Source organism: Acipenser ruthenus, chromosome 11, assembly GCF_902713425.1.
Source record: "Acipenser ruthenus chromosome 11, fAciRut3.2 maternal haplotype, whole genome shotgun sequence".
In the NCBI taxonomy this organism is placed as follows: domain Eukaryota; kingdom Metazoa; phylum Chordata; class Actinopteri; order Acipenseriformes; family Acipenseridae; genus Acipenser; species Acipenser ruthenus.
Window position 1 is genome coordinate 1,014,069 of NC_081199.1, and position 24,593 is coordinate 1,038,661.

Consider the following 24,593-nt stretch of genomic DNA (forward strand, 5'->3'; position numbering starts at 1 on the left):
AGAGATATTGTAGTTATTGTAGAATGACAGGTGAAAGGTTTGACGATCTGCTAATTGGACTGGGTCTCATTGCTTCAACGCAAAGATACACAGCGATGCAGCGACACCTGTTTCTTTTTCTATATTCTTTAAGTGAGGTATTATATAAATGTGGATGTTTACGAACTTCTATTAAGTTCCTCGAAATCTTGCTCCATAATGGTTACCAGAGTACGACCATGCAGCGAATGTTGACGTTTTTCACCATCATCCGACCCCATGCGATTTCAGGTCACAGACGCATGAGAAAAGGCTGGACGACTTTCCAAAAAAAACACATGTCGCAAGAGTGTGGATGACGTAATTCCGACTGGAGACCCTCGACCCTCGACCAGAAATTGTGAAGCATGAAGCGGCCTTCATCTACACTTCATCCTCTCGCATGAGGAAGTTGGATAGGGAACAAAAAAACAAAGGAAGTTGATCCTTGTTGACCGCTGCACCCTTGCCTGCCATGATAAACTCTCCTGCATAATTCGACAAAGTTTAAAAAATACTTTTGGGTGAAACAAATGATTATTATATTGGACACTATGCAGGGCAGAATTGACCTGAGAGATATATATTCTTTTTTTTTCACTAGGAATAAGTCCTTTATACCCACTATGAAACTCACCCAAAGTTCAACCAGCTGTCTCAAAACCTGGACTTTATATTGACACCAGCAACTGGTACATAACATTCTCTATAAATATCAAAATGCACCAGCAATCCCGCGGTATAAACTTAGTGCCGGGGGCAGCAGGGGGAGGTGACAGTATGAGAGCATTGTGATAGAATACAGTGTTCTGTTGCACTTTAATGTTAGAGGTTGGCCTGGTTCTGAACATCATTTTGAGGCACAGAATAGAAGTCTTGCCAACTTAGTGCATTGGGGCGACTGACCCAGGCTCACCTCTAACCCTTCATGTTGTGTTGCTATACCCATTCGTTTGTGGTTTGTATTTTGTATTTTTTATTCGTATATGAATGTTAAACCTGCATCCACTTGTATAGGTGACCAAGGTTGTTAAAACCATCACTCGCCGCACCTTCCACCCGGTGACAGTAACAGAGAGGCTGGTGGATTCCCGGCCGCACACCCCCACTCCGGAGACAGACCCTGTAAACACAGTCTTCTTGTCTTGCTTTTACTCACCACAGCTCCTAATATGCCATGCGTTTGTGGAAGTGAACTAAAACTACTCGGCTAACGCAAAGCCTGCCCACTTCGCTTGCTCGCTCGCTCGCTCATACATTAAACAGTTCAGCAGCCAGTGAGCAGCGTTCTGCTTGTCTGCTGCTGTGTTTTTATTATTAATGCTTCTTTAGATTTGCACCTTTGTTAGATTGTGATTCAAACCAGGCTCTGGGCTGCCTGCTCATTGACCTACACATATTGATGGTGAAACAAATGGTGTTGGAATTGTTTCAAGCGAAACTCCGAACACACCACTGGCTAGATTTACATTTATTGAGTGTTCTGACACAATACCACAGGGTTCTGAAGACTGAGTGTTCTGATACAGTACCACAGGGTTCTGAAGACTGAGTGTTCTGATACAGTACCACAGGGTTCTGAATATTGAGTGTTCTGATACAGTACCACAGGGTTCTGAAGACTGAGTGTTCTGATACAGTACCACAGGGTTCTGAATATTGAGTGTTCTGATACAGTACCACAGGGTTCTGAAGACTGAGTGTTCTGAATGTCACAGATCTGCATTCACAAAGCACTGGCTCTCGTTGGATTCGAGCAGCTGGAATGGTTAGTTAGTTCTTGTTAACATGTCTGATTTATGTGCCGGATCTTCCTGTAGGGCTGGAGGAAGCGGTGGCGTAGCTGTTTTAGATCGTCTGTCTGGGTGACTTTTTTTTTTTTTTAAACAATGAAGATTGAAACAATGGGGTCTGAGTTGTTCCCATAACTTTGAACCACTACAGCTTGTAGCCAATAACCCTCAATGCTTTTCAAAGAAATTCCAATAGCAGTAATGTTGGCGCCTGCTGCCTGTTGTTTTTCTTAATACTTCTATTGAAATTACATATGTAAATAAACATCTGTTCTGGGGACCAAGAACACTGTGGGATTGTACACCAGACGCAAGCACAGCTGGTTTGAAAATACCTGGTGCTCGACTCGCCCTGTAAACCTGCTTAATGCTTGCTAATGCTTTGAAAGGTTAAATATTGCATTGCATTAGCACTCTGATTCATAGTATATTTCTAGCAATGTTAATATGAAATTATATAAACTCTTGTTGCAGGGACTCTTCTGTTGTATCGTATCATTTGCATGGCTGTCATGTTAAATAGGGGATGCAGCCTGTTTTATGATAAGCTCGTCTGATAGAACAGTAGTCTCAAAACACACAGAAATTAATGGAGAACTGTCCAGCCTGGAATTGATGGTATTCCCTAAATGCACTGAAATGCCGCTTCAGCCCTTGCAAGGGGATACCTCCATGAGCTCATCATTCACCAGTCCTGTTTGAGGCCGTTCCTCTTGCAGTTGACTTGTGTAATCGCTCATTGATCAGCCACTTCAGGCAATACATACAGCTCTATGTATCATTCTGCTTGGCAGGGGCTTCCCATTATAATGATTCGTGTCGTACAACATCATTTAGTTGTGAGATGCCAACAGAATTACAATGTTGCGCTGCAGGAACGAAATGGAAAGGTTATGCATCAGTTTCTGAACTGAACGAACCAAGAAAAGAACCCCATGTGTTATTTAAGAAGGAATGTTTAACCCAACAGTACGGTACAGTAGGAGTAAGGCTTGCGATTCAGTCTGGGATGTGAAAGCTTACTCACAGTACACACGAATGGAAAATCAAAAGGGAGCCTGCTGACTTGGTGCCTTTTGAGTGGAGCTCTGTTACTGTAGTTCCATTCACCCCACTGTCATTCACAGCCACTGCTCAGCACACCTCACACCACAGAAGAATTCAGGAGTGCTGGAGGTTTTCAAATCACTGGCATTCATTCTAGCGCTTGAATTCAGCCTTCTGAAAACCCAGGCTCTATTATGTATGGTGGTATTGTGTTTGACATGGGTTGGTGTGTGTTGTGTGGTTTTGTTTTCATGACCTGTTGCTTTCTTCTCGATTTTCAGTTGGTTTTTGTTTGTTTGTTTGTTTGAAAGCAAGTGCTTGAAGTCTGAACTTCCTGAAATTCACTGCATCATTACGTTTCATCTACACTCTTGGTGTTTTGACACTTTTTTTTAAATTTATTTTTTGCCATTCTCTTTTTATTATTTTTGCCAGGTCACCAAAATGGTGAAAACCGTGACCACCAGGACGGTGCGCCAAGTTCCCCTGGGGCCGGATGGCTTGCCCATACCGGACGGGTCTTCCCCTCTCGGCAGCTACACGGATTCCATCGACCGGAGGTACCTGAAGAACGGGGACCGCTACATCACCCCACAGGCCACCTCCACCCTGACCAGATCCTTCAACAACTACAGTGATTCCTACGCCGACAGCCCCGATAACCAGTACCGGCACTACGGCATCCACGACAGCTACGCCGACGTGTCCGACAACTACGGCAGCCTTTCCAGAGGGGTCAACTACCGGCCTCGCTACGGCTACATGCCAGCAAACTACCGGCCGGAGAACAGCTACACCCTGCCCATCAGGAAGGACGACTACGGACACATAGCCCAGCCGCAGGTGCCCATAGGCAGCAGCGCAGAGCTGAACCGCTCCCAGCCGGAGCGCTTCCAGCCAGAGCCGTACGGTTTGGAGGATGACCGCCGTAGTCTGGGGCCTGAGGAAGAGGAGGCTTATGACCTGGAACCAGACTACTCCACGGCCAATAGGAGGACTCTTGGCAGTGCTGACCGGGGCAGACCAGGCAGGGAGTTAATCAGAGAGCCAAGCAGGGAGCCCATGATGAGAGAGCCAGTTCGAGGAAGGTGAGGAGTTTGTTTCTAGGAGAACCCGACTGGTTTCTCCTTAATACTTTAATTTCTTACCTATGATGTCCATTCACGTGTCATTCTCTTTTATTATTCTCTCTAATTTCTGCTTCAGATATTTTTTTTTTACCAGACTTGCTAACTAAGAGATGTTCATCTGTTATTTCTGTTCCCTTCTGAAACTGATTTTGCGTTTGAGATTTTCAATTTTACTAAATCAATTGTTGTTCTTCTGGTTGCAATTCCGGAGTTCCTTGTTTTAAAGTCTTATTGGATCATCCACTTGCTCTACAGTAAGTGAAGCAGTCTTCCGTCCTCCATATCAGATCTCTGAGTTCAAAGGCAGAAGGAGTAGCCGCAGTATTTAGCAGTTATTCGAGACAGGAAAGTGGAGATAAGTGGCGGTTTCCTTTCATCGTCTGTTGTATTGCAGTCCGGGAAACACTGTGTGTGTTTTAGTATTAGTCATCTCTTACTTACAGTAACCTACGTACTGTACAGCTACAGCCAACAGTTTTGCATCACCTCAAATTTTAGGATTGAGACATAAAAAAAAAAATGAACATAATTTAGATCTTTTAAATAAACTACAAAATGATATTGCAAAAGTCTACCAAAAGTAGTATGTGGAAAACTACAAAGCGGAATGTAATTCTATATGTTAACATAACATTATTCAGCAGGTTTCATTCAACTTTCTGAAGCAAAATGCTAAAGCTTTGGCCATAGCATCGTTTCAGAGCTGTTGAATGTATCCGGGGGTGACTGGTGATTTAATTACTCTTTTAAAGTCTGACGGGCTCGGCTGTTCTCCCCAGACACACTAATGGTTTATATACCCTGCTGGCTCTTGCCACCTGCTTGGCCGTCCCCCTTCACATTAGGGTTCAATTAGTAGTCATTCCTCTTGAGGAATCCAGGGCTGGATTAACTGCAGTGCCCCTTGTGTCCACTGCCACCCCTGCACTGCTGCCAGCCTCCGCAGACTCACAGCTTATTTACATTTGGGGTACTCTTTTATTTTATTTGAGATATTATTCAGACCATTTGCACCGAAGATTGTGCTTTCCCACTTTATTCCCTCGCTTGAGCGGAGCAGTGCTCTATTTTGGTCAGATGTCTCCTGGGGTTTGAAGCACTCTGGTCTGTCAGCAGGAGGACAGCTGTCCTGCGATCAGCACAGCTCCACCCTGCACTTCACAGTAACTGCTCAAGGTCAAGGCCATCTGACCAGGCCTCACCAGGCAGATGCTGTGTCAAGATCTGTTTTGTGAAATGTTTAAAATGTAAAGCTGTGGCTCAGGTGACAGACGTCCACGTGATCAGGCTAGAGCACAAACCAGACAACATCCCTGAGAATTCAGGATGACAGCAAAACACCACCGCGCTTTAAATGTTTGATTCCGTATGTTGTGTGTGGCTGGTATAGATTGAGGAGTAGGTAACGGTGTATTGCTGGGATAGACTGCGTGGGAGCTGATAGTCAGACAAATCATTGAAAACCATGCAGAATGTAATCTGAGGGCAAACAGGAAAACGCCCATCTATATGTTTACTTTCCCCTCCTCCTCCAAGTAGCAGTGCCTCTGTTAAGTCCATTCCATACCCTCATTAGCTCTGGACAGATGCAGCTGTTCTGCTGCTGCGCCTCCTTTGTGATGCAGGAGCTGAACATGAATTAAATGCTGCTAATCCATGAATAAATATAAATGCTTGCAGGCGCCCCTCTCATACATTTTCAAATGTTATCAATTTAAATGCAAATCTTGACATTTCAGGATAGCAAACTTGAAAGTTTTGATGGATACAAATATAATCACTGTATTAATACTACTTCTTCCAAGTAAGATCAAATCCTCCCTGTTTCATGTGGCACTGTAGCTGCTGTACAGTATGAATGTGACAGTACCAGTAAAGGCACCTCCCTCACGATGTCACAGCAGGAATTGTGACATCACTACCCTGCTCTTCTACCATAGCTGATACACCCATCCATACTTTTTTGCAGCCGAAAACATTATGCAGCCAAATCTCTTTTCTATATATTTTTTTTTCAGTTAATTTTTGCTATGTCGAAATGAGGCATGCAGTAAGTGCCTTGCAGATATACTGACTGTAGTTAGAGGACTTCTTGCCTTTCATTTGCAGGATCAGCCAAATCAGACATAAAGGACAGCAAGTTAATCTAAGCCTTCAATAAAACTGTGCTCATCTGATGTAAAACACAGCTCTTAACTTTTAAAAGTTGATTTGAGAGAGAGTGAGCATTCCTGCCCTGTGCAGTGCAGTGCAGCACCCAGCGCAGCAGGTTCTGGTTGGTTTCCTATTGCAAAGAAACTAAAGCTCGGTCAAATGAGCATGTGTGTGTCGTTGATACATTGGAAAGTTATTGAACCGTATTTGGCTTGGTTTGAGTTATTTTGTACTGGGTTGAAAAGGTCCTTTCATTTCAGTAAAAGATTTCAGTACAGTATAAGAGACCTGCTCTAAGAGTGAAAGGATAATATGAAACAGGTGTAATTTACCGACAGTCTGTTTACAACGCATATGTGTTGACCTTACTAAATAAAATAAGGCACGCCTTATCATTCCAGCAGAGTGCGGAAATGAGTCTCATTGTTAACTTACAGTGTTCTGTTAGAAGAGTATTAGTCCACCAGTTCAAGTGGACCACCTTGAGTGAAAGATTTGCATGGAATAAATATGTATCTTAGAAAGCCCTTGGAACAAGCTTTAGAATGATAAATGTTACTTGTATCAATATGTAAGCAGCCATTAGGAATCAATGGAAATCCACAGTACCTTGTCTTTAAAAGGGTTAAGGTAAAAGTTTGATGTAGCTTTTATATATTACATTATCTTCAAAACTAATGACCTTCTAGCTTGAAGCAACTCCGATCAGTATGCGTGCCGGCAGCCCGCTAATACAGAGTGGATTACATTTTGCCACCATGCTTTATAAAGATTGATTTGTTTGCCTTCTCCAGCACGCAGCTCGCTGTTCATCACAGGTAGATACTGGCCATAGGGAAGGCTGTATGTATTCCTGCCTGCCCTTAGGGTTTACTGTATCTAGAGGGGATCGGGATGCTCAGAGCAGTGGGGATTGGGAACCGTCCAGGAATGGGGGAATCACATCAATGTGGATGTATGGATCTCATGCTGCTGTGTAGAAAAATTGGCAGTACGAGCAGTACAACAGATAGCAGCGTTGCTAAGTCACCAAGAACTAATAAGCAGGAGATATATAACCTGTGAAATACGTGATGTAGGACACATGTTTGTTCGGTACTTTGGATTTATACATAAATAGTAAAACAAAGCTGAAATGATTTGTAGCCGGCATGCCTGCCTTATTTTTCTCCACTGTCCAGCAGCATGCCTTACTTTTTACTCAAGCTCTGTGCCGCTGCCGTAGCTCTAACAGGAAGGTTCATGCACACTGAATAACGGTGCTCTTGAGTGAGCTGATTACTGAAGGGCTGCCCTGTCGCTCTTTCTTCTTGGCAGAGGCTGCTACGAGGACCCCATAGAGGCTGAACTGATCGACGAGCGCCACCCCTACCTGCAGGGCATCTACACGGCGCCCCTGGCCCAGCCCGAGCGAGGCAGCATGGCCAGCCTGGACCGCATGGGCCGTCACTCGCCCTCCATTGACAGCATGCGCAAAGACCCCCGCTGGAGGGACCCCGACCTGCCGGAGGTCATCGCCATGCTGGGGCACCCCATCGACCCGGTCAAGTCCAACGCGGCCGCCTATCTGCAGCATCTCTGCTACGAGAACGACAGGATCAAGAAGGATGTGCGCCACCTGAAGGGGATCCCCATACTGGTGGGGCTGCTGGACCACCCCAAGCCTGAGGTGCACCGCAAGGCCTGCGGAGCCCTCCGCAACATCTCCTACGGCAAGGACAACGACAACAAGGTGTCCATCAAGAACTGCGACGGCATCCCTGCCCTCGTCCGCCTGCTGAGGAAGACCAGCGACATGGAGGTGCGGGAGCTCATCACAGGTACTGTACTGTTCCCAGCTCGCTCAGCAGCCAAGCACGGTAATATAGATATATTAATAATAATAATAATAATAATAATAATAATAATAATAATAATAATAATAATAATAACAGGGTAGATCAAGGTTTTTTTGTGGTGCCAAGGTCTAGTATATCTGGTCCAGATTCTTTAGAACCATCAAGCTTTAGAATGCCAGCCCAACCCCTCGCCCCCCCCCCCCCCCCCCCCCTTGGAAACTGAGTAATTAAGTGGTCCTGCAGTTGCAAATTCAGTGTGTATTAGGAATGGGCCATGAAGTAGGGGAGGGGAGGGCAGAAAGTAAGCACTGTAGTCATTGTTTAATGGAGGAGCCACTTGCGTTACAGAACCACTTCATTCCAAAATATCTCTACCTCACAGCCAGGAGAATTACAGTTTGCGTGGCGTACACATAAAGACCAGCTTTGGAAATGTGAACTGCAGCAGCATGCACAGAGGTATATCATATATATATATACAACTGTAGCTACTGTGTCATGAACACCCAGGTGACACTCTGTGTATTAATGTGCTCCTCTACCCTTTTGTACTGCAATAGCATTCAAACCACAGGCTTTGTTCATGACTAGATGTAGGATAGCAAATAATGCTTGTCTACTGTGAACAGCGAAGCATGCTGGTATATTCAGCGCTATTTACTGCTTCCTTTCTGCTGTTAAGCCATTTCGTGCATAACGTGACATCACAACCTGTCTTACAGGGAGGGTGGAATGTAATGATGATGTCAAGATTCTTTGCAGCATCTAAGAGAATGCTATAATGTGAATGCTTCTGTCAAAGACGGACAAACGCTGCTGCAGCACAAATTACTGGCTTAAGAACGAAATACAGTCACTACTAGCAACGAGAGCATTAAAAATACATCTTTACAGCAGACTGGGGAACAGAAGTTATCTGCTGAACCAACACGAGCGATGTGCAATAACGACGAGCCAATTGAAAACAGCTCTTCCTGGAAAGTCAAATAAATATAATGCAGCAGGCAGATCTGTTTTAACTGACCCCAAATTGGCAAACTGCAGTTTCTGCAATTTAAAATAATGACATGTTTAAAAATAGACCATTTCCAGCTTCCATATGTTTTCTGTAACCGGGTTTCCAGTCCAGACCACATCACATTTAACTTCTCTGCAAGATTACACAGCGTCTCATACTTGACACGGCAGCAGACTGAGTGGACGTCTTGCAGAAGGGAGGCACAGACCTGCAGTGGAAACACCGTGCTAGGCTCACCTTTGAACACCCAGCTCAAAGTGAACAGCAGTCAGCTGCTTCACAATTAAGAATCATTTTAAAAAAATACAGTGATGTGCAGGGATGTTTGACACAGCCTGGGGGATTCTACTGACATCTCAAATGTCTTTTGATGTATCCATTAGGATGGTAGAGGAGACTTGATGCAGTTGTACATGGCTGTGTCAGAGCTTTTAACATACATGGAACATGCATGAGCACAGCTTATCTAATGTAGGATCTAGCTCTGTGTAATCAGATGTTTGCCTTGGTTATTCGGGCCAGTCTGAAATCTTGAGTGTCATCCATCACTATCGGGTGGGGGGAGGGGTGGGTTAACCTTTGCTGGAATCACTGCTGTCCTGTAGTGCTTACCTTCAGAGCCTGTGATATAGATTTAAAATTACAGCTCGCTGTTCTTCTCAGCTGCATCCTTAACGACTAGTGACTCCACTTTCTTCCCTGCTAAATCTGTTTATGCTGATGGATGGATGCGAGGTGGGGTGAGATGGTTGCCTAGCAATGGGCTGCAGTGAGTTAATGGGTTGTTAAGACAGCACGTCTGTAGAGGAAAGCAAATCGAATTAACAACAAAGAAGGAAAGGAAAAAAACTCAACAAGGTAGAGACTTAGGGAAAAAACTCCACAAGGTCCATCGTACAGACTGTGAATAGAATGAGGGGCAGCGGTTATTTACAACACACACAGCGATCATTACAAACGCCTATGGAAAAACAACTGCAGTGTAACAAAAACACAAAGCAGTACTGTACATTTGTACAGAACATCTGTCACTAAATAGCAGCCTAGCACTCGAAATACACAAGTTCAATAAACTGTGGCAACCTCATTCATTCTGCTTAATGGCATAATATAGAGGAAAGTGGGGTGGGGTGAGGAGGGTATGAGAAAGTGAAACTTTGTTGTCACATGTTTTAAGTTCCTTGATATGACACCAAATGCACCAAGTTTAATTAATGGCAATCTTTATTTAATTTATCAGAGCGGACCCTAAAGAGGAAGTGGCTTTGAATGTAGTTTGACTGGGTTTGTTTTTCCGTGACCCTTGCTATCCTATCGTGTTTGCCTTCATTCTGAGGGTCCCGGATTATGGTATTCCAGTATTGAGTAATCTTCTTTGAGCTTGTCCGGAGAAGTGCCAGCAATGAATAGCCTTCCTCGTTCCATTCAAATCATGTGTCAATGTGACCCTCAACCTTTTAGCCCCGCCTCCTCTACATTTTATATAGAGAGAGTGTAGGGGTGGGGTGGGGTGGGGTGGGGTGGGGGGGGGGGGGGGGGGGGGCTAGCAGAGCTGCTTCCTCTTTTTAAAGATAACCCCCAAGCTATAGCTTTGTGAATAGTTTCTCTGATGTCGTTTCTACCTGATACCTCAAGTCAAGTAGCTGGACTGAAAGTAACAGGGGCACCAGGTGGAGCTGACCTCCCCAGTGTTCCGTCTCTACATCTTGCTTTGATACAATCAGCTAGCTTGCAGTGGATCCACTATAATGGCTGGGGGCCAAGTATAAAATGTATGAAGGGTAATGTATTGCAGAGGCTCTGTTTAATGAAAAAATGGATTGTTTTGACAGCTGATTGGAATATTCAAGGAGATTAATATCTATGACACAGAATAAGTAGGTTGCTTGTAGTTTGTGCCTGTCTTGTTGAGGCAGAAAGAACAGTGTGTTTTTAATTGCTATGTAATTCATGCTTCTGTGAAAGTGCATAATTATTGGACAAGGTAAATGTGAATCTGTTCTGTTTAATGAGCTAATTCACCAGGCTTACAAGTGCATTATTAGATAGCTGCATAAAAATGTCACATCACCTGAAACTACATATACAGATTAATTTTGTGCGACCTCAGATTCTGTATGTACTTGTAGTGGTAATCTTTCATTTTTATTACTGAAGTGCTTTCTTAATCGTGCAGTACATGCGACAGATGATTCGGATCAGTGATTACAAGGAAATAGAAGCATCTAGATACTGTACTGTGTGTTTCTAAAGCGAGGAATACTCTGGTTAATTTGCAGGATCATCTGGGCTCTACAGCTTAACATAGGCCCCCAAACCATACAGGGAGTTCTATTTAGATAGCTTAAGTGCTTGAGATTCCAGTGGGTTGGAACTGTACTTAGGGCTAGCATTGTGAGGAGTGCACATAAAGATCAATTTACTACCTGCCACTTCCCAGTGTAGTTCCACTATAAAAAACCTTCAAGCTGCTTCCCTTTTAATAGTCTGCCCTTGAGATCACGGAGGAGTGAAGGATGTGTCTAGTCTCCATTCTTCCAGTAAATGAACTGTTTACTCGAGGTCTGTATTCAGTGTAGCCATTTGTTATGAAATGTCAAGGTTCTTGAATACATTCTTTATGGTAGCTGGTAGTTTTTCATATTGCTCATAATAATCCAAACACTACTGCTAAAGACCTGTGCATACAAAATAACCTTTGGGAGGGGGGAAGGAACTGTTGTGCTGTTCTGTGTGTGTCTGACCTGGCTTGCCTTGTTCTCCTCCTCACAGGCACACTGTGGAACCTCTCCTCCTATGAACCCCTCAAGATGGTCATCATCAACCACGGCCTTCAGACGCTGACAAACGAGGTGATCATCCCCCACTCGGGCTGGGAACACGAACCCAATGAGGACTCCAAGCCTCGGGACGCCGAGTGGACCACTGTCTTCAAGAACACGTCCGGGTGTTTGAGGTACTGATACAGAGGAGGAACCGTGGCCACTCATGGGGACTGGAGGTAGTGCACCAATGAGCACGGCTGGATTGCTTACAGCCACCCTCAAGAGTGGAACAACCACAGCTCTTCATGAGTGTTCTGTTTAATAATAATATCGCTCTGCAGCATCAAATATGATAGCTTCTCTTCATGCTTGATCTCCTCCAACACTTGTTATATGCTCTTTCAATATTCATTCTTACAGTAAACAACATAGGAATCAAATATTCTTTCAATATTCATTCTTACAGTAAACAACATAGAAATCAAATATTCAATTTTGTTTTGAGTCAGCTGTTGTATCTTAAGTTTCTGCAGGACAGTAACATGTAAGTAATTAACAAATGATAGGAAGGTGTAAGAATGTAAAATAATAAGTTCGCTGGCAGCACAAAGACAGACTACAGCTCAAAATCAAAGACAGATTCTGTGAACTGCAGCAGCTGAAGCAATTTCATATTTTACTTTTTTTTTATGGTTGAACAACATTATTCCTTTTCTTAATTCCTCACACAAGTGCCAATAGATTTGTCCTTCTTGCAGCGGGGCTGCAGAGCACTGGGAGGATCGTTTCCTCCAGTCGCTTGTTTGATTAAGATATCTGAGGGAGCAGAGTTAGCTCATTCTCGCTGTTCAGCCTCCAAATTGCACTAACCATTCCCTGGGGTTGTTTTATGAGCATCAAGAGTAATGGAGAGTGCCTCGCTGGGGCTGCATGAGGAAGTACTTACCCTCCTGTCAGAGATAAGTTTCCTTTGAACCCGGGGCCAGACTCTATTATTCCTGCTTACTGCAGTCCTGCTATTTTGATGTCTGTAGAAAAAGAAAAAAGAGCCAGGCTGTTTTTTTTAAGGAATAAATGAATCCACGAGAGGGATCTGGGACGGCTGCAGAGGGGATGTGGCTGTCCTCTAAATCAACGTCATTCATTGGGAAACGCGCCAGGAGATGGGAAGATAAATCCGGCTCTTTGGTTTTTTTGATGGCAGTAAATGCCAGGCCTGTTTACAGACCTCGACGCTGATAGCTTCACCGGGTAGGATGTGTCTAACGCGTGGCTGACTCACTCCATCATCTGAGTTCACCTGCGTTCATTAGAAAGAGGCTGCTTTACATGGAACCCATTAACGTGGGCTTTTGGGTGCTATTGATTCCTCCCCCCCCCAAATGACTTGTACCTGGTATGCTGATATTTATAAATGTGTTTTTCTAATGAGTGATCGATAATGCCTTTGAACCTCCCCAGTCAAATTGAAAATCTAATTCAGTGTTAATTGTCCAGCTGAGCTGCCCAGAGCTTCCCAGTGTCTCTCGAGTTCAAGCCCCGATGGTTATTTCACACCTGCTGAATTCTCTTCCAGGGGATGAACGATAGTTAAATGCAAATGTTAGCAGGTTTTCTGCCCTGGTTTCAATTTGGACTCTGGCTCTCTCTGCTTCCCGGCAGAAGAGATCCTGGGTTATACACACGTTGTGAGAAATCAAGCTATTTTCAGCATCCTGTACAACTGACTGACTGTGTTTCTAATCTGCTGCATCTGAAACACTGCAGTCCACAGGCTGCGGTCCAAGGAATTGCTAAAAGAATTCTTTAAAAAAAAAAAAAAAAAAACATTTTATACATTCCAGATTGAAATCCCTGCCTTTTAGAAAACACACAGTCTGCAGGAGCGTGTGTCGGTACAGACTGGCTGAGCTGGGCAGGACCTCCTAAGAAGGACCCTTGTGTTATTAGAGGCACGCAGGGCTGGCATTGGAAGAGCTTTGCCTGGGCTTGGTCTCTTGCCCAGAGTTAGCAGCTGGAACTCTTTAGTCCAGGTGACACTGAGGCAATGTGTCTGTGTGTTGTGGCTGTTAGCGAGTTCAGACATTCATAGCCAGAACGCCACTTGTAATCATACAATATATATATATATATATATATATATATATACACTGAGCAATGATTTACGGGTCTGGAAATTGGAATTCAAGTAGTTGTGTTGCTACAGTAAGTAGAATGAATGTACACATCAACGGACAGAGAATGCCGACCTGTCTTTTCAAAGAACACCATCTACTTCACACACTGTCCTTGAAATGTGTACAGCATTGTTTTTAATATGTAAAACATTCTTTTATTATTGGTGTTTGCATCGCATTTTGGGTTTCTTTGTGGATTTCATACCAAGGGAGTGTCAAAGATCATGTTCAACAAACGGAGAGCTTTTGAGGTAGTCTCCCCTCTAGATAATATTTAAACAAACCAAAACAAAGACGTAATAACCAGCTCCGGGACACCCGCACATACAGCACAAGGCAATGTGGAGTCTGGGGGCTTCTCGCTGCCTTGGAAATGGGAACCACAACACGAAGACAGGCACTGCTAAACCACTGAATTCAGCCTGGCTGCTTAACCCCTCATGCTCTCGATAAACCAGCTGCACATGGGATCAGTGCAAGAACCTGTTTCATAGCAAAGAGATCCAGCCGCACCTGCCTCGTATCGTTTGATTGATCTCCCCCTGTCCGTAGATACAAGACCCTCCACAGAAACATCCCGGACACAAAGGGTTAACCCACAGTACACTCCGCTTCTTACTTCAGTTCCAGACAGTTCTCTTTGATGACATCAACATGACCGTTCTGCTCATGTGAAGACCTTTGCAGACTAACAGATGCCCTTCTTTTGAACAAGAGGTAGAGTTAAGGTCATCTTGAAAAGGGCTTTCGTTGGATCAGAGAGGATAGAGAACAGAGAGAGTCCCCGGTGGAATCCTCCTGAAGATATTGATCTCTGTGGAGCTTATTTTGTTCAGAGTTATTGACACTTACAATAGATTCTCAGCACAAAGGTTGTTCACGATCAAGTCTGGTGAGATGTGAGAGTCGAGTGTCAGTCTAGTGCAGTGTTTATTTGATTCTTTTTGTAGGGTGAGGGTAGGTTCAAGGGTTTTCAAGGGTTCCTACCTGAGGGAAATCACTGCAGTGTTTCTGTTAACTAGATGAGGGAGTTCATCTGCTGTTTAATAAAACTCTTTATCCTGATTTATTTTTTATGATGAATCCTCTGTGCTGCCAGACCAGTAGGCACTTAATTTGAATTGATAAATAACTTTATTATAATCACCCTCTACCCCGAACTACATCTTTTTGTGTATCCTCCAATATCCCCAAATGCTTTGTGATATGTTTTGGCGCGTGGACATTACAAATACAGGACTCAGAACAGACGCCTGGAGGAGATGAGAATGACTGTCAATACTGCTGCACTGTCTACAATTTGTTGTAAAGTAGTGGATCATGGAGTGATGTGATCAGATGCTGAAATCAAGGCACATTGATATCTGCAGCGATGAAATCAATCAAGGAGATCTTCAGAGTTCAAAACAAAATGCACATATTATGATAAAATGTACCTTTATCCATAACGTTCATGCTGAGAAGCCCTGTCGTCTTCTGTCAGCACTTTAAATGTGTCCACATGCAGAAAGTGGAACTCCAGTAATCCGCACTTCTTGGTATAACACATGATGCTTGAATCCTGGGAAAGCCATTTATAAAACTTGGATCCAGTGAGGCATGAGATGCAGTGTTCCTCGGCTGACAGTTAGGATACATGTCCCAGGGATTATGGTATCAATAGAACATGCTATCTGAAACCATTAGCTAGTAGCAGTCATCTGATGCATGCATCCTGGGAGATGTCTCTTATGTGTCTGTGCAGCTTTGAAAATGTGTTGGAATACGTTTGTGTTTTTTTAAAGACTGTTGGGCTGGTTTATCTCCTGTGGTTTAAAGTGGGATTGATTGTGTTTTTTCTCACTTCGTGATACAGTGATCCTCAGTGTATGTCGTCGCTTTAGTTCTGTCTAATTACAATGTACTGTAACTTTGATATTTTAAAAAGTCTTACCTGCTCGTTGTGATGCAGTGCCCATAGATTCTATTGCAGGATCAGGAGCTATGCTTTTAGTATTGATGTGCATGCAGCAAGTCAAACTGTATAACAGTACCTGTATTGGTAATGAATCTGTACACATGGTCTGGTCACAGCATGTGTTTGTTGGTTCTGTTTAAGTGGGGAGACTGCAAGTTAATGACCTGTTTTGGTTACATGCAGATGTGCACTATGTGTACAGTACTGTATAGTGAGAATTGCCTTTTCACCTCTCTCTATTTATTTATGGTAATCACACACACACACACACACACACATTACGTTCAGATTTAATTTCCACAAACTGCCAAGTCCTGTGTGGCGCTGAAGGCAATAGAATATGAATTCAGCCTTAATGCAGTACTATATTCAAATATATATTGAAATCAACAGATGATGTATTAGCAAGGGGCTGGCGATGGCTCTACAATGTACAATAAAAAAAAAAAAAACTGCAGCATGGTCTGTTTGTTCAGGCACTTCTTAAAGATTCCATTAAAGCTGCATTAGCTCCTGATATTGGTTAAGCACTAATGATACTTGGAGGTTTTCTATGAGACACAGCAGTCCACATGGCTCAGAGTCTACAGTTCCTCTTGAATTGAATTGATTTGTTTTAATTTCCACAAAGTGGTGTAATGACTGGTCCCATACCTGAGATGAATGTTGCACTGTACCGGAACTAGAGGAGAGGCTGTCGCTTTGATGTATCCACATCCTTTCAGCCACTTAATATGGAACAAAGTATAATGGGATTTTATTGTTCAAAATCGTATCCGTTCTCCTCAGATTAACCTCTGCACTAGGTCATTAACAGCGGAAGTGTCTCTTCCAGATCTATACTGTATATAACAGGATCTCCAGTACAGCCTCTGCGGTGTGAATACTCTCGGTTTTTCGTTCATTTGGGCTTGCTTGCACACATCGCCTCGCCGGTATAGTTTTAAAATGTGCTTTTAACATTAAACGCTTCACTGCTGTAATGATGGATCGAGTCCGTTGTTAAAAACACGTTTTACGAGTTTTACAGTGGATTCCTGCCTTTTAAAATGAGTGGCCTGATTTAACTTTTTTTAACCCCTCAGAGAGACTTAAGCTGAGGGAACACAAAGTTCTTTTTTTGGCTTGGAACTTGGTTTTAGGGCACTGCAGGGCACACCAGAGGAGACTTGGGGTTTGATAACGCTGCCTCTAGCAAACTAGCTCTCCTGGTCTCCGGGAACCAGGTTTCAAGCCACTGTACCTGAAAAAGAGTTTTGTTGAACAGTAGATCAGATAGATATAACAGATGGGTACTGTATGGTAGATGGGGTACAGTAGGGTAGCTGGGTACTGTAGGGTAGCTGGGGTACTGTAGGGTAGCTGGGTACAGTATGGTAGATGGGGAACTGTATGGTAGATGGGTACAGTAGATCGGTACACATTGTTTCTGTAGCACTGTGAAGTGTTTAAACTCCAGCAGTCTGATGCCTCGTTCTCTTTGTTCCGGTGCAGGAATGTCAGTTCGGACGGTGTGGAAGCTCGGCGGCGGCTGAGGGAGTGTGGTGGCTTGGTGGATGCGCTTCTCCATGCTCTCCAGTCAGCCGTTGGGAAGAAGGACATGGACAATAAGGTACCGGAGCTGGGGACGTGCTGCTCATTCACATGGTCACTGATGTTGCACAGCATAAGGCCACCTTGAGCTCAATTTATTTTAATTGCTTTAATTGCTCTAACTTTAGTTATCCTGGTGACCTTACATTTAAGGCAACATTTTATTTGCCTAATTACTGTGTATTTACCTAGCAGTTACTTAGTAATTACATGTGTACTTACACATAATTACAGTGTTATTATATCTAGTTACAATGTACGTAATGTTTAAATCTTGTCGCATGATATATGTAAGTATACAATTGTGTCAGAAAAGGGTTAGGGTTATATCATGCAAAAACATGGATACATTAAGTACATTGTAACTATGCATAATGACATTGCAGCTACGTACACATTAGTAACTACTATGTAAATACACAGCAGTTAGTGCAGTGTGATCAATGTCTTGTTTTTGCAGTGCAGTGTGATCAATGCCCTGTTTGTTGCAGTGCAGTGTGATCAGTGCCCTGTTTACAGTGCAATGTGATCAGTGTCCTGTTTGCAGTGCAGTGCAGTGCAGTGTGATCAGTGCCCAGTTTGCAGTGCAGTGTGTTGCTTTATGACAGTAACCCACCTCTCTGTCTCCATGCAGTCTGTGGAGAACTGCGTGTGCATCATGCGGAACCTGTCCTATCACGTCCACAAGGAAGTGCCAGGGGCAGAGAACTTTTTGGAGCCCGCAGCCAATCAGAGTGGAGGCCCGGGAGCGCTGCAGAAGAAGAAGAAGGATGACGCAGGGTGTTTCGGGGGGAAGAAAGCTAAGGGTAGGTTTCACTGACAGAACAGTACACCCAGATCTACTGATTGTACTGCGTGTTTGTTTATCAAGATAACCTGACCCCAGTGCTAATGCTAGGGGAATACAGGCATAGGGGTGTTGGTGTGCTACTCTTTAAAGGCGAGGAATCCAGCCCAACTGAAAACTTCACGTGATCCCCAATTCAAATTACTACTCTTTTAAAGCCACCTCAAGTCAAGCCTGATTGGATATCCTGGCTGAATCAAGCCTGATTGGTTATCCTGACTGAATCAAGCCCGATTTTTGGTTATCCTGACTGAATCAAGCCAGATTTGGTTATCCTGACTGAACAAGCCCAGCAGTTCAGTTCCCAGGGAATCTCCCTGCAGGACTGTTGTGCTGGATAGATCCCAGAGCCATTGCTGGTCAATAGCAGGGTCTCTGCCCTTTTGGAAGTAGAACATGTATCTGGGTTCCCAGGATGTAAGCAGTGCTTTAAGCCTGGGGTGAGCATCGCCGGTCCTGGAGGGCCGTTCTGTAACAGGTAATGAACTACTGCACTCTGGGACCGGCGTGGAGGTTAATTGGTTAAACAATTAAACATGGTTGGAACCTTGTCTGGAGGGTTGCACAATCTCTGCGTTGATTTAACCCGTCCTGGGCTGGGCTGTCTTTGCACCGTGGGAGAGGGGGTGTGGAGGGAGAGGATCAGCTTCTCTGATCGCAGCCCCGGGAGGATTTCCACAGCATGACTGCACTTTTGGGTGGTGTTTTTATAACTTGGGAGTCTGTTCATTTCTAATCTATAAGTCTTTCAATATTCCTTCTCTCTTCTTCTTCTTCTTCTTCTTCCTCCTCCTCCTCTTCTTTGCTTTTGTTTGCATTGCTGCTGCTTGGCTGTCTGCAGAGGAGTGGTTTGATCAAGGTGAGTCGCTTCAGCTTTGGTCGGGTCTTGTCGCTTGACTTTCAGTGTTTTGCTTTTCTCCCCCCTCCCCCAGAGCAGTTTATTTATGTATTAGAGGAGGCTTTATTTGTTCCTCCGTAAACCTGTCAATTCCCATTGACGAAGCGAGTCAGAGCTGGTTCCGACCAGTGCTTGCTGTGGATCGCTAGAGGGCTTTGGAAGGGCAGTAAGAGAGCAGTGAGCTCTACACCCAGCCTGTAGAGACTGCATCATTCACAGGGCGTCCTGCATTGGGGTTTCAACTTCAAACTGCCCATGGTCTTCGAAGTAGATAAATCACACAGCAAGCAACATTATATATATATATATATATATATATATATATAATGTATATGTATGTGTATATATATTATGTAAATGTATGTATATATAGTATGTATATGTATGTATATATAGTATGTATATGTATGTGTGTATATATATATATATTATGTATGTATGTTGACAAGCTGAAAATCCCAAGCAAGCTACATTTGCATTGTGCTTTTAAAACCAGAGCCGTCTCGTCTGAAATGCTGTTGTGTTAAATAAGTGCTTGTTTAGGAAGCAGTGCATTGCAGTACAGTTCCACTGGCTTCCAGTGCTTGTGAAGCCATTCTATCTGGGGCCATTAGAGACAAACCCCCCAGTATCCCCTAGTTGTGTTTGATGCAGATGACAAGGCTCAGCATGAGGTTTTCATTGCATTAAATGTCACATTATACTATTTAACTAAAAACTAGAAGCAATCCGGGAATTATAATAGTGGAAGTAATAATAATAAAAAACAGTGTCATGTTTTATAGTAAATGCCGTTATAAAAGTTCCCCATAGTAAAAGCATAGCAAAGTGTAATAAAGCACAGTGAAAACATGGTAAAGCATAGGCAAGCATTGTAAAAAATAGAGGTATGGTAAAGCATCTTATCAAACCAGGGTAATCTATGATCAATGTATAGTATCACCACAGGGAAAGCCTGATTAAAATACCCTGGTGAACTTTTATAAGGGTGTCTCAATGTACCTTCTAACATTTACCTGAAAACAGTCCTGACTTTCACAGCATTGCTCCACATGTATCTTTGAAACTGGAACCTGGCAAAGCTTTAACATGTCCTCTCCACTCTGCCTTTTATTCAGGAAGGAAGAATGGAGAGAATGACAAAAACTACGACACTCTGGATCTGCCCAAGCGCACTGAGCCAACCAAAGGTAACGCCTCTGTACAGCACTGTTTCACTGGGAATCCCTGTGTGTCCCTGACCCCTGATTTGTCGTATTCTCTGGTGGGATCATGAAGTCCTTCGTGCTGAGCAAGCTGATTGCAGGATTTCCAAGTAATAAAACATTTTATTCACGTTTCCAAATCAAATCCCAGAGTGACAATACATTTAGATTAGAATTTCCCATTAAAAATGTTTTCTGGAACAGAATTTGAAATATGGAAAAGTTTTTAAAAAGCAACTTGCTGAAAACAGTCATGCCCAAGTGGAAGTATGTCATGTGCTTTAAAAACCCGCATTCAACACACAGCTTTTCATTACGAGACGCACAGGAGGTCTAACAAATCAGTGTTTGTTTTATCACTGAAAAAACCCAGCAGCACGTCTCTGCAGTGCTGACTCGCACGGTGATGCTATGTAAATGGCTCATTAAGTTTATAACTGAGAGTGTGTTATCAGAATTGATTCCTGTAAGGCCTGACAGCAGCAGCAGGTTGGAAGCACACAGACTGTCAGCCTCAGTTACCTGGGGGCGGGGCTGGGGAATCAGGTAAATCCAGGTACTGCATCCCGTTAATGCCAGCATGGCCATCGAGTCACAAGCATTTAGTCTTTCACAAAGCAGCCTTGTGATTTATCACTGTTGTGTAGCGGGGAGTGTTGTGTGATGCACTGTTGTGTAGCGGGCAGTGTTGTGTAGCAGGCACTGTTGTCTAGTGGGCAGTGTTGTTTGATGCATGTTGTTTAGCGGGCAGTGTTCTGTGATGCAGTGTTGTGTAGCAGACAGTGTTGTGTAGCGGGCAGTGTTGTGTGATGCACTGTTGTGTAGCGGGCAGTGTTGTGTGATGCACTATTGTGTAGCGGCCAGTGTTGTGTAGCGGGCAGTGTGTAGTGGCAGTGTTGTGTGATGCACTGACGTTACGGATTCTGTCCCCTGTCGGTGAGATGAGATTAGATGGGATTTACTGATCATTTCAAATCGTCTGTTATAATTAAACCTATTTCATTGAGAACTGTTACATATTGATGTTTTCTAAATAATTAATTTTCTTGAATTTGCAGTTGATGCTGCTTTTTTTCATGTGTGTGTGTGTGTGTGTGTGTGTGTGCAGGGTTAGTCATATGAAACTGAATTTTTCAATGAGCCCTATAGCCAACTACTGCATGCAGTTAATTAACGTAACCTCAGTACCGTGATGAAACCGTGGGTACCGTCCACGTCATTCAAAACCGCATGCTGATTGCACCAGGGATTTGTGTCTCCTCGATTTAGCCAAGGTGTCCTTTTCAAAATAAGCATCTGAACAGGTGGCTTATCAGATCTGCCCATTAATGAGGACGGCTGCACAGCACAAGGTTTAATGGGGTTCTGAACACCAGCAGCATTTTGTGGTTTAAAAGTGTAGAAATCCCTGCTCGGCTGTTTAGAGATGGAGAGGATAACCCAGTGATCTATGGGAGCTTTAAAGCCCCAAATTGCATTCACCTAATTGGTGGGAAGATTACTGCAGCAGGACTGAAATTGGATTATTAGTATACTGGACAGGGCCATTTTTTCCAGCAAACTCTGCTTTAAAAAAAAAAAAAGTTGAACACTGTTTTATCCCTGTAACCCCAAAGGCATGTGCTGCAGGCTGACTCGGTTTGTGGCTTGATTTTGAAAATAAGCATTTCTGTAGCTAATTGTGCTCCACTAATCATCTGAAAAAGGAAGAAAGTTACAAAGCGAGGTTGTCTTGATTCCTTTAGTTTCATTACTTTTATTTACAAACTTGACAATTGTGTTGCTGGAGCATCCTTTGAGGCAACTGCAGGCAAACAGCACCTTCAAAATCACAATGGGAGTTTAGAATCACAGTGCAATGGCCTGTCTGCAGTGAACTGTACTGCAAGTATTCTGTACCCAGGTGAGAAGCACTTACTGCAAATGGGCATGGGAAGATGATGGGCAGTTTCTTAAACATACCAGCGTAATATTTAACATACCAATACAATATGTCAGTGTGTCAGGTGTACTTTAAACCATAGCCATAAAACAGAATTAAAAGATTGATATGTCCATTTAAAAAAGCTCATTTGTGTTTCTGTCTGCACTTAATGCTTCAAAATTCTTTTAATCGCAAAGGTCTTTTCATAAATGATATATACAGCAATGGAAAGTTTCTGTATTTTGTATGGGTAGGGTACATCCTAACTAGTTTAAAAAAAAAAAAAAATCTTGTTCTGAAAAGGCATTTTCTCTGAGAATTGAGTTTCTGAATTATTTACGGCGCAGAAAAGATTTTCAGATCTGTTTTGCTCAGCGCAGGCTTTTTGGATTCAGAGCTACAGTAAATAGTCAGTTCATCTCATCAGCCAAGAATCTAACACCCAGTGAGCAGATGAGTCCTGCCAGCCTGGACTCCTTCACTGCAGCTGTCAGTCTTCACTCCTCTGTCTGTCTCACTGTCCATTCAGACACAGGGGGAGGAATGTGTGTTCATTCAGATTTCCTCTCCTCACTGTTAAATTCACACTTCATTCCCGGGGCGTGGGAATAACTGGCGCTCCGGTCCCAGCGTTCCCATCACAACGTCCTCTCGGCTCGCTGACCCTAAATCTGTGGGGATTAAAAATAAAAAAAATCAACAACTGGGCATTTCATAGAAAAAGAGATACCATCACCCAAACACACACACCCACCCACCCACACACACACACACACACACTCTCACCCACACACCATAATATAAGGGCTGGCCTGGTTTTGTTAGGTTGTGGTACAGCCACTTATTAACACACATGTTCCTGTGTGGCTTCTTGTGGCATCCAAAGCGTGTGGGAACCCTACGGCTTGCTGCTCTTTAAAACTAGCAGCTAGAAATCCTAGACAGAGACGTTTATAGACTAGGGCTGTATCTCTAGATATCTGACGGCATTAGTGCAGGCAGGCTGCCAAGACGAGTATCTCCTTTCAGCGTCTACGCAACAGAATCTACACATTTTCAAAGTTTGCACTCTGGAAGACACAGACTGATTCACTGAGATTCGACAGCGTTTCATTTCATTGACGTGTATTAGGCTCCCTGGTGGGACTCACATTTTGCACAAACCCACGCCTCCTCTGCAGAAAGCAGTGACGGGTTACATGAAATTACGATTATTAAATTAGGATCTAAAAGCTGTCGTGACACAGTATCTTATCACATGTGACATAGCATTGCAACACACCACAGCAATGCTGCTACCCTTTAAATGAACCTCCTTCTCCCAGCCCCTCCACTCCCCACTGCGCTTTTTGTTTGTGTTTTTTGGTAATTCATTCTCCTACTGCTAAATATGTACACAGCTGTGCCTGTGTTGCACCGCTGCAGGGATCTGTGCCCAGATGCATCATTACACAAACTACAGTACAAAAATGTTTAATTGCTATGCAAATACAGAGAGGTACCGTACACGTGTCGTGTGGATGTCCTTTTCACTGCAAGCTGCTGTTGAGGAGTTTATTTTTATCTTAACCTACACTGTAGGTCATGGCAGCTATCTTGTTGTTGATAATCTTGGTAGGCTGCTGAAATGTCTCAAGGATACAAATTAAGAATTGGCCCTGAAAAGCTCTTTTGAGATGAATAGTCTTGTATAGATCACCCTATAGATCACTGCTTCTGTAGATATCTGTGGAAACTGAAGTGTGTCTTCATAGTCCTGTATACATACAGCCTACCATCTCTAGTGCAGTATATCCTTGCTGCCAGGGGAAATACTGTCTGAGGCACTCCGGCCGTGTGCAGTATTGTATCTGAATGCAAAACTCAAATGAATTTCTTGAGCATCCAGTGTAGAAAGCAATCTTGTACCTGGGTATGAATCTCTTTCTGTAGCCTCTTCTATTAACATGCTGGAAATGCATGACGCATCTAAATTTACTGCCAAAATGAAACCACTTTGTTAGTGTGGCTGGGTCGGGTTGCCATGGCAGCTCGCTTATTGCTCTGCTAACACTCTTCCCTCTTTTGCAGCAGCTTTATTTTTTTTATTTAATTGTATTCTGTTGACTAGTCCCCTCAGGATTGTAGCTCCTCTACAGTGAGCAGAAGATAACCCTGTGCTCAGCTCAGACTGGCAGCCTGTCCGGGCGTATCCGCTGTGCTGGTTGTTTTTCAGTACAGCATCTCTGT

The 24,593-nt window shown here is 43.5% G+C and overlaps 1 protein-coding gene across 16 annotated transcripts in view; it reads left to right on the forward strand.

Moving 5' to 3' along the window:
• LOC117426863 (splicing regulator ARVCF-like) overlaps positions 1-24,593 on the forward strand; it is a 110,052-nt gene that overhangs the window by 72,603 nt on the left and 12,856 nt on the right. For 11 of the 16 annotated variants that reach the window (XM_059032740.1, XM_059032747.1, XM_059032744.1 and 8 more), the window contains 8 exons: positions 1,036-1,143; positions 3,294-3,946; positions 7,460-7,962; positions 11,771-11,954; positions 17,392-17,509; positions 18,125-18,296; positions 19,179-19,196; positions 20,354-20,425. In XM_059032740.1, coding sequence (XP_058888723.1) covers positions 1,036-1,143; positions 3,294-3,946; positions 7,460-7,962; positions 11,771-11,954; positions 17,392-17,509; positions 18,125-18,296; positions 19,179-19,196; positions 20,354-20,425 — 1,828 coding nt within the window. The remainder of the gene's footprint in view (positions 1-1,035; positions 1,144-3,293; positions 3,947-7,459; positions 7,963-11,770; positions 11,955-17,391; positions 17,510-18,124; positions 18,297-19,178; positions 19,197-20,353; positions 20,426-24,593) is intronic. The other 5 variants (XM_059032746.1, XM_059032755.1, XM_059032748.1 and 2 more) reach the window with 3 other exon arrangements.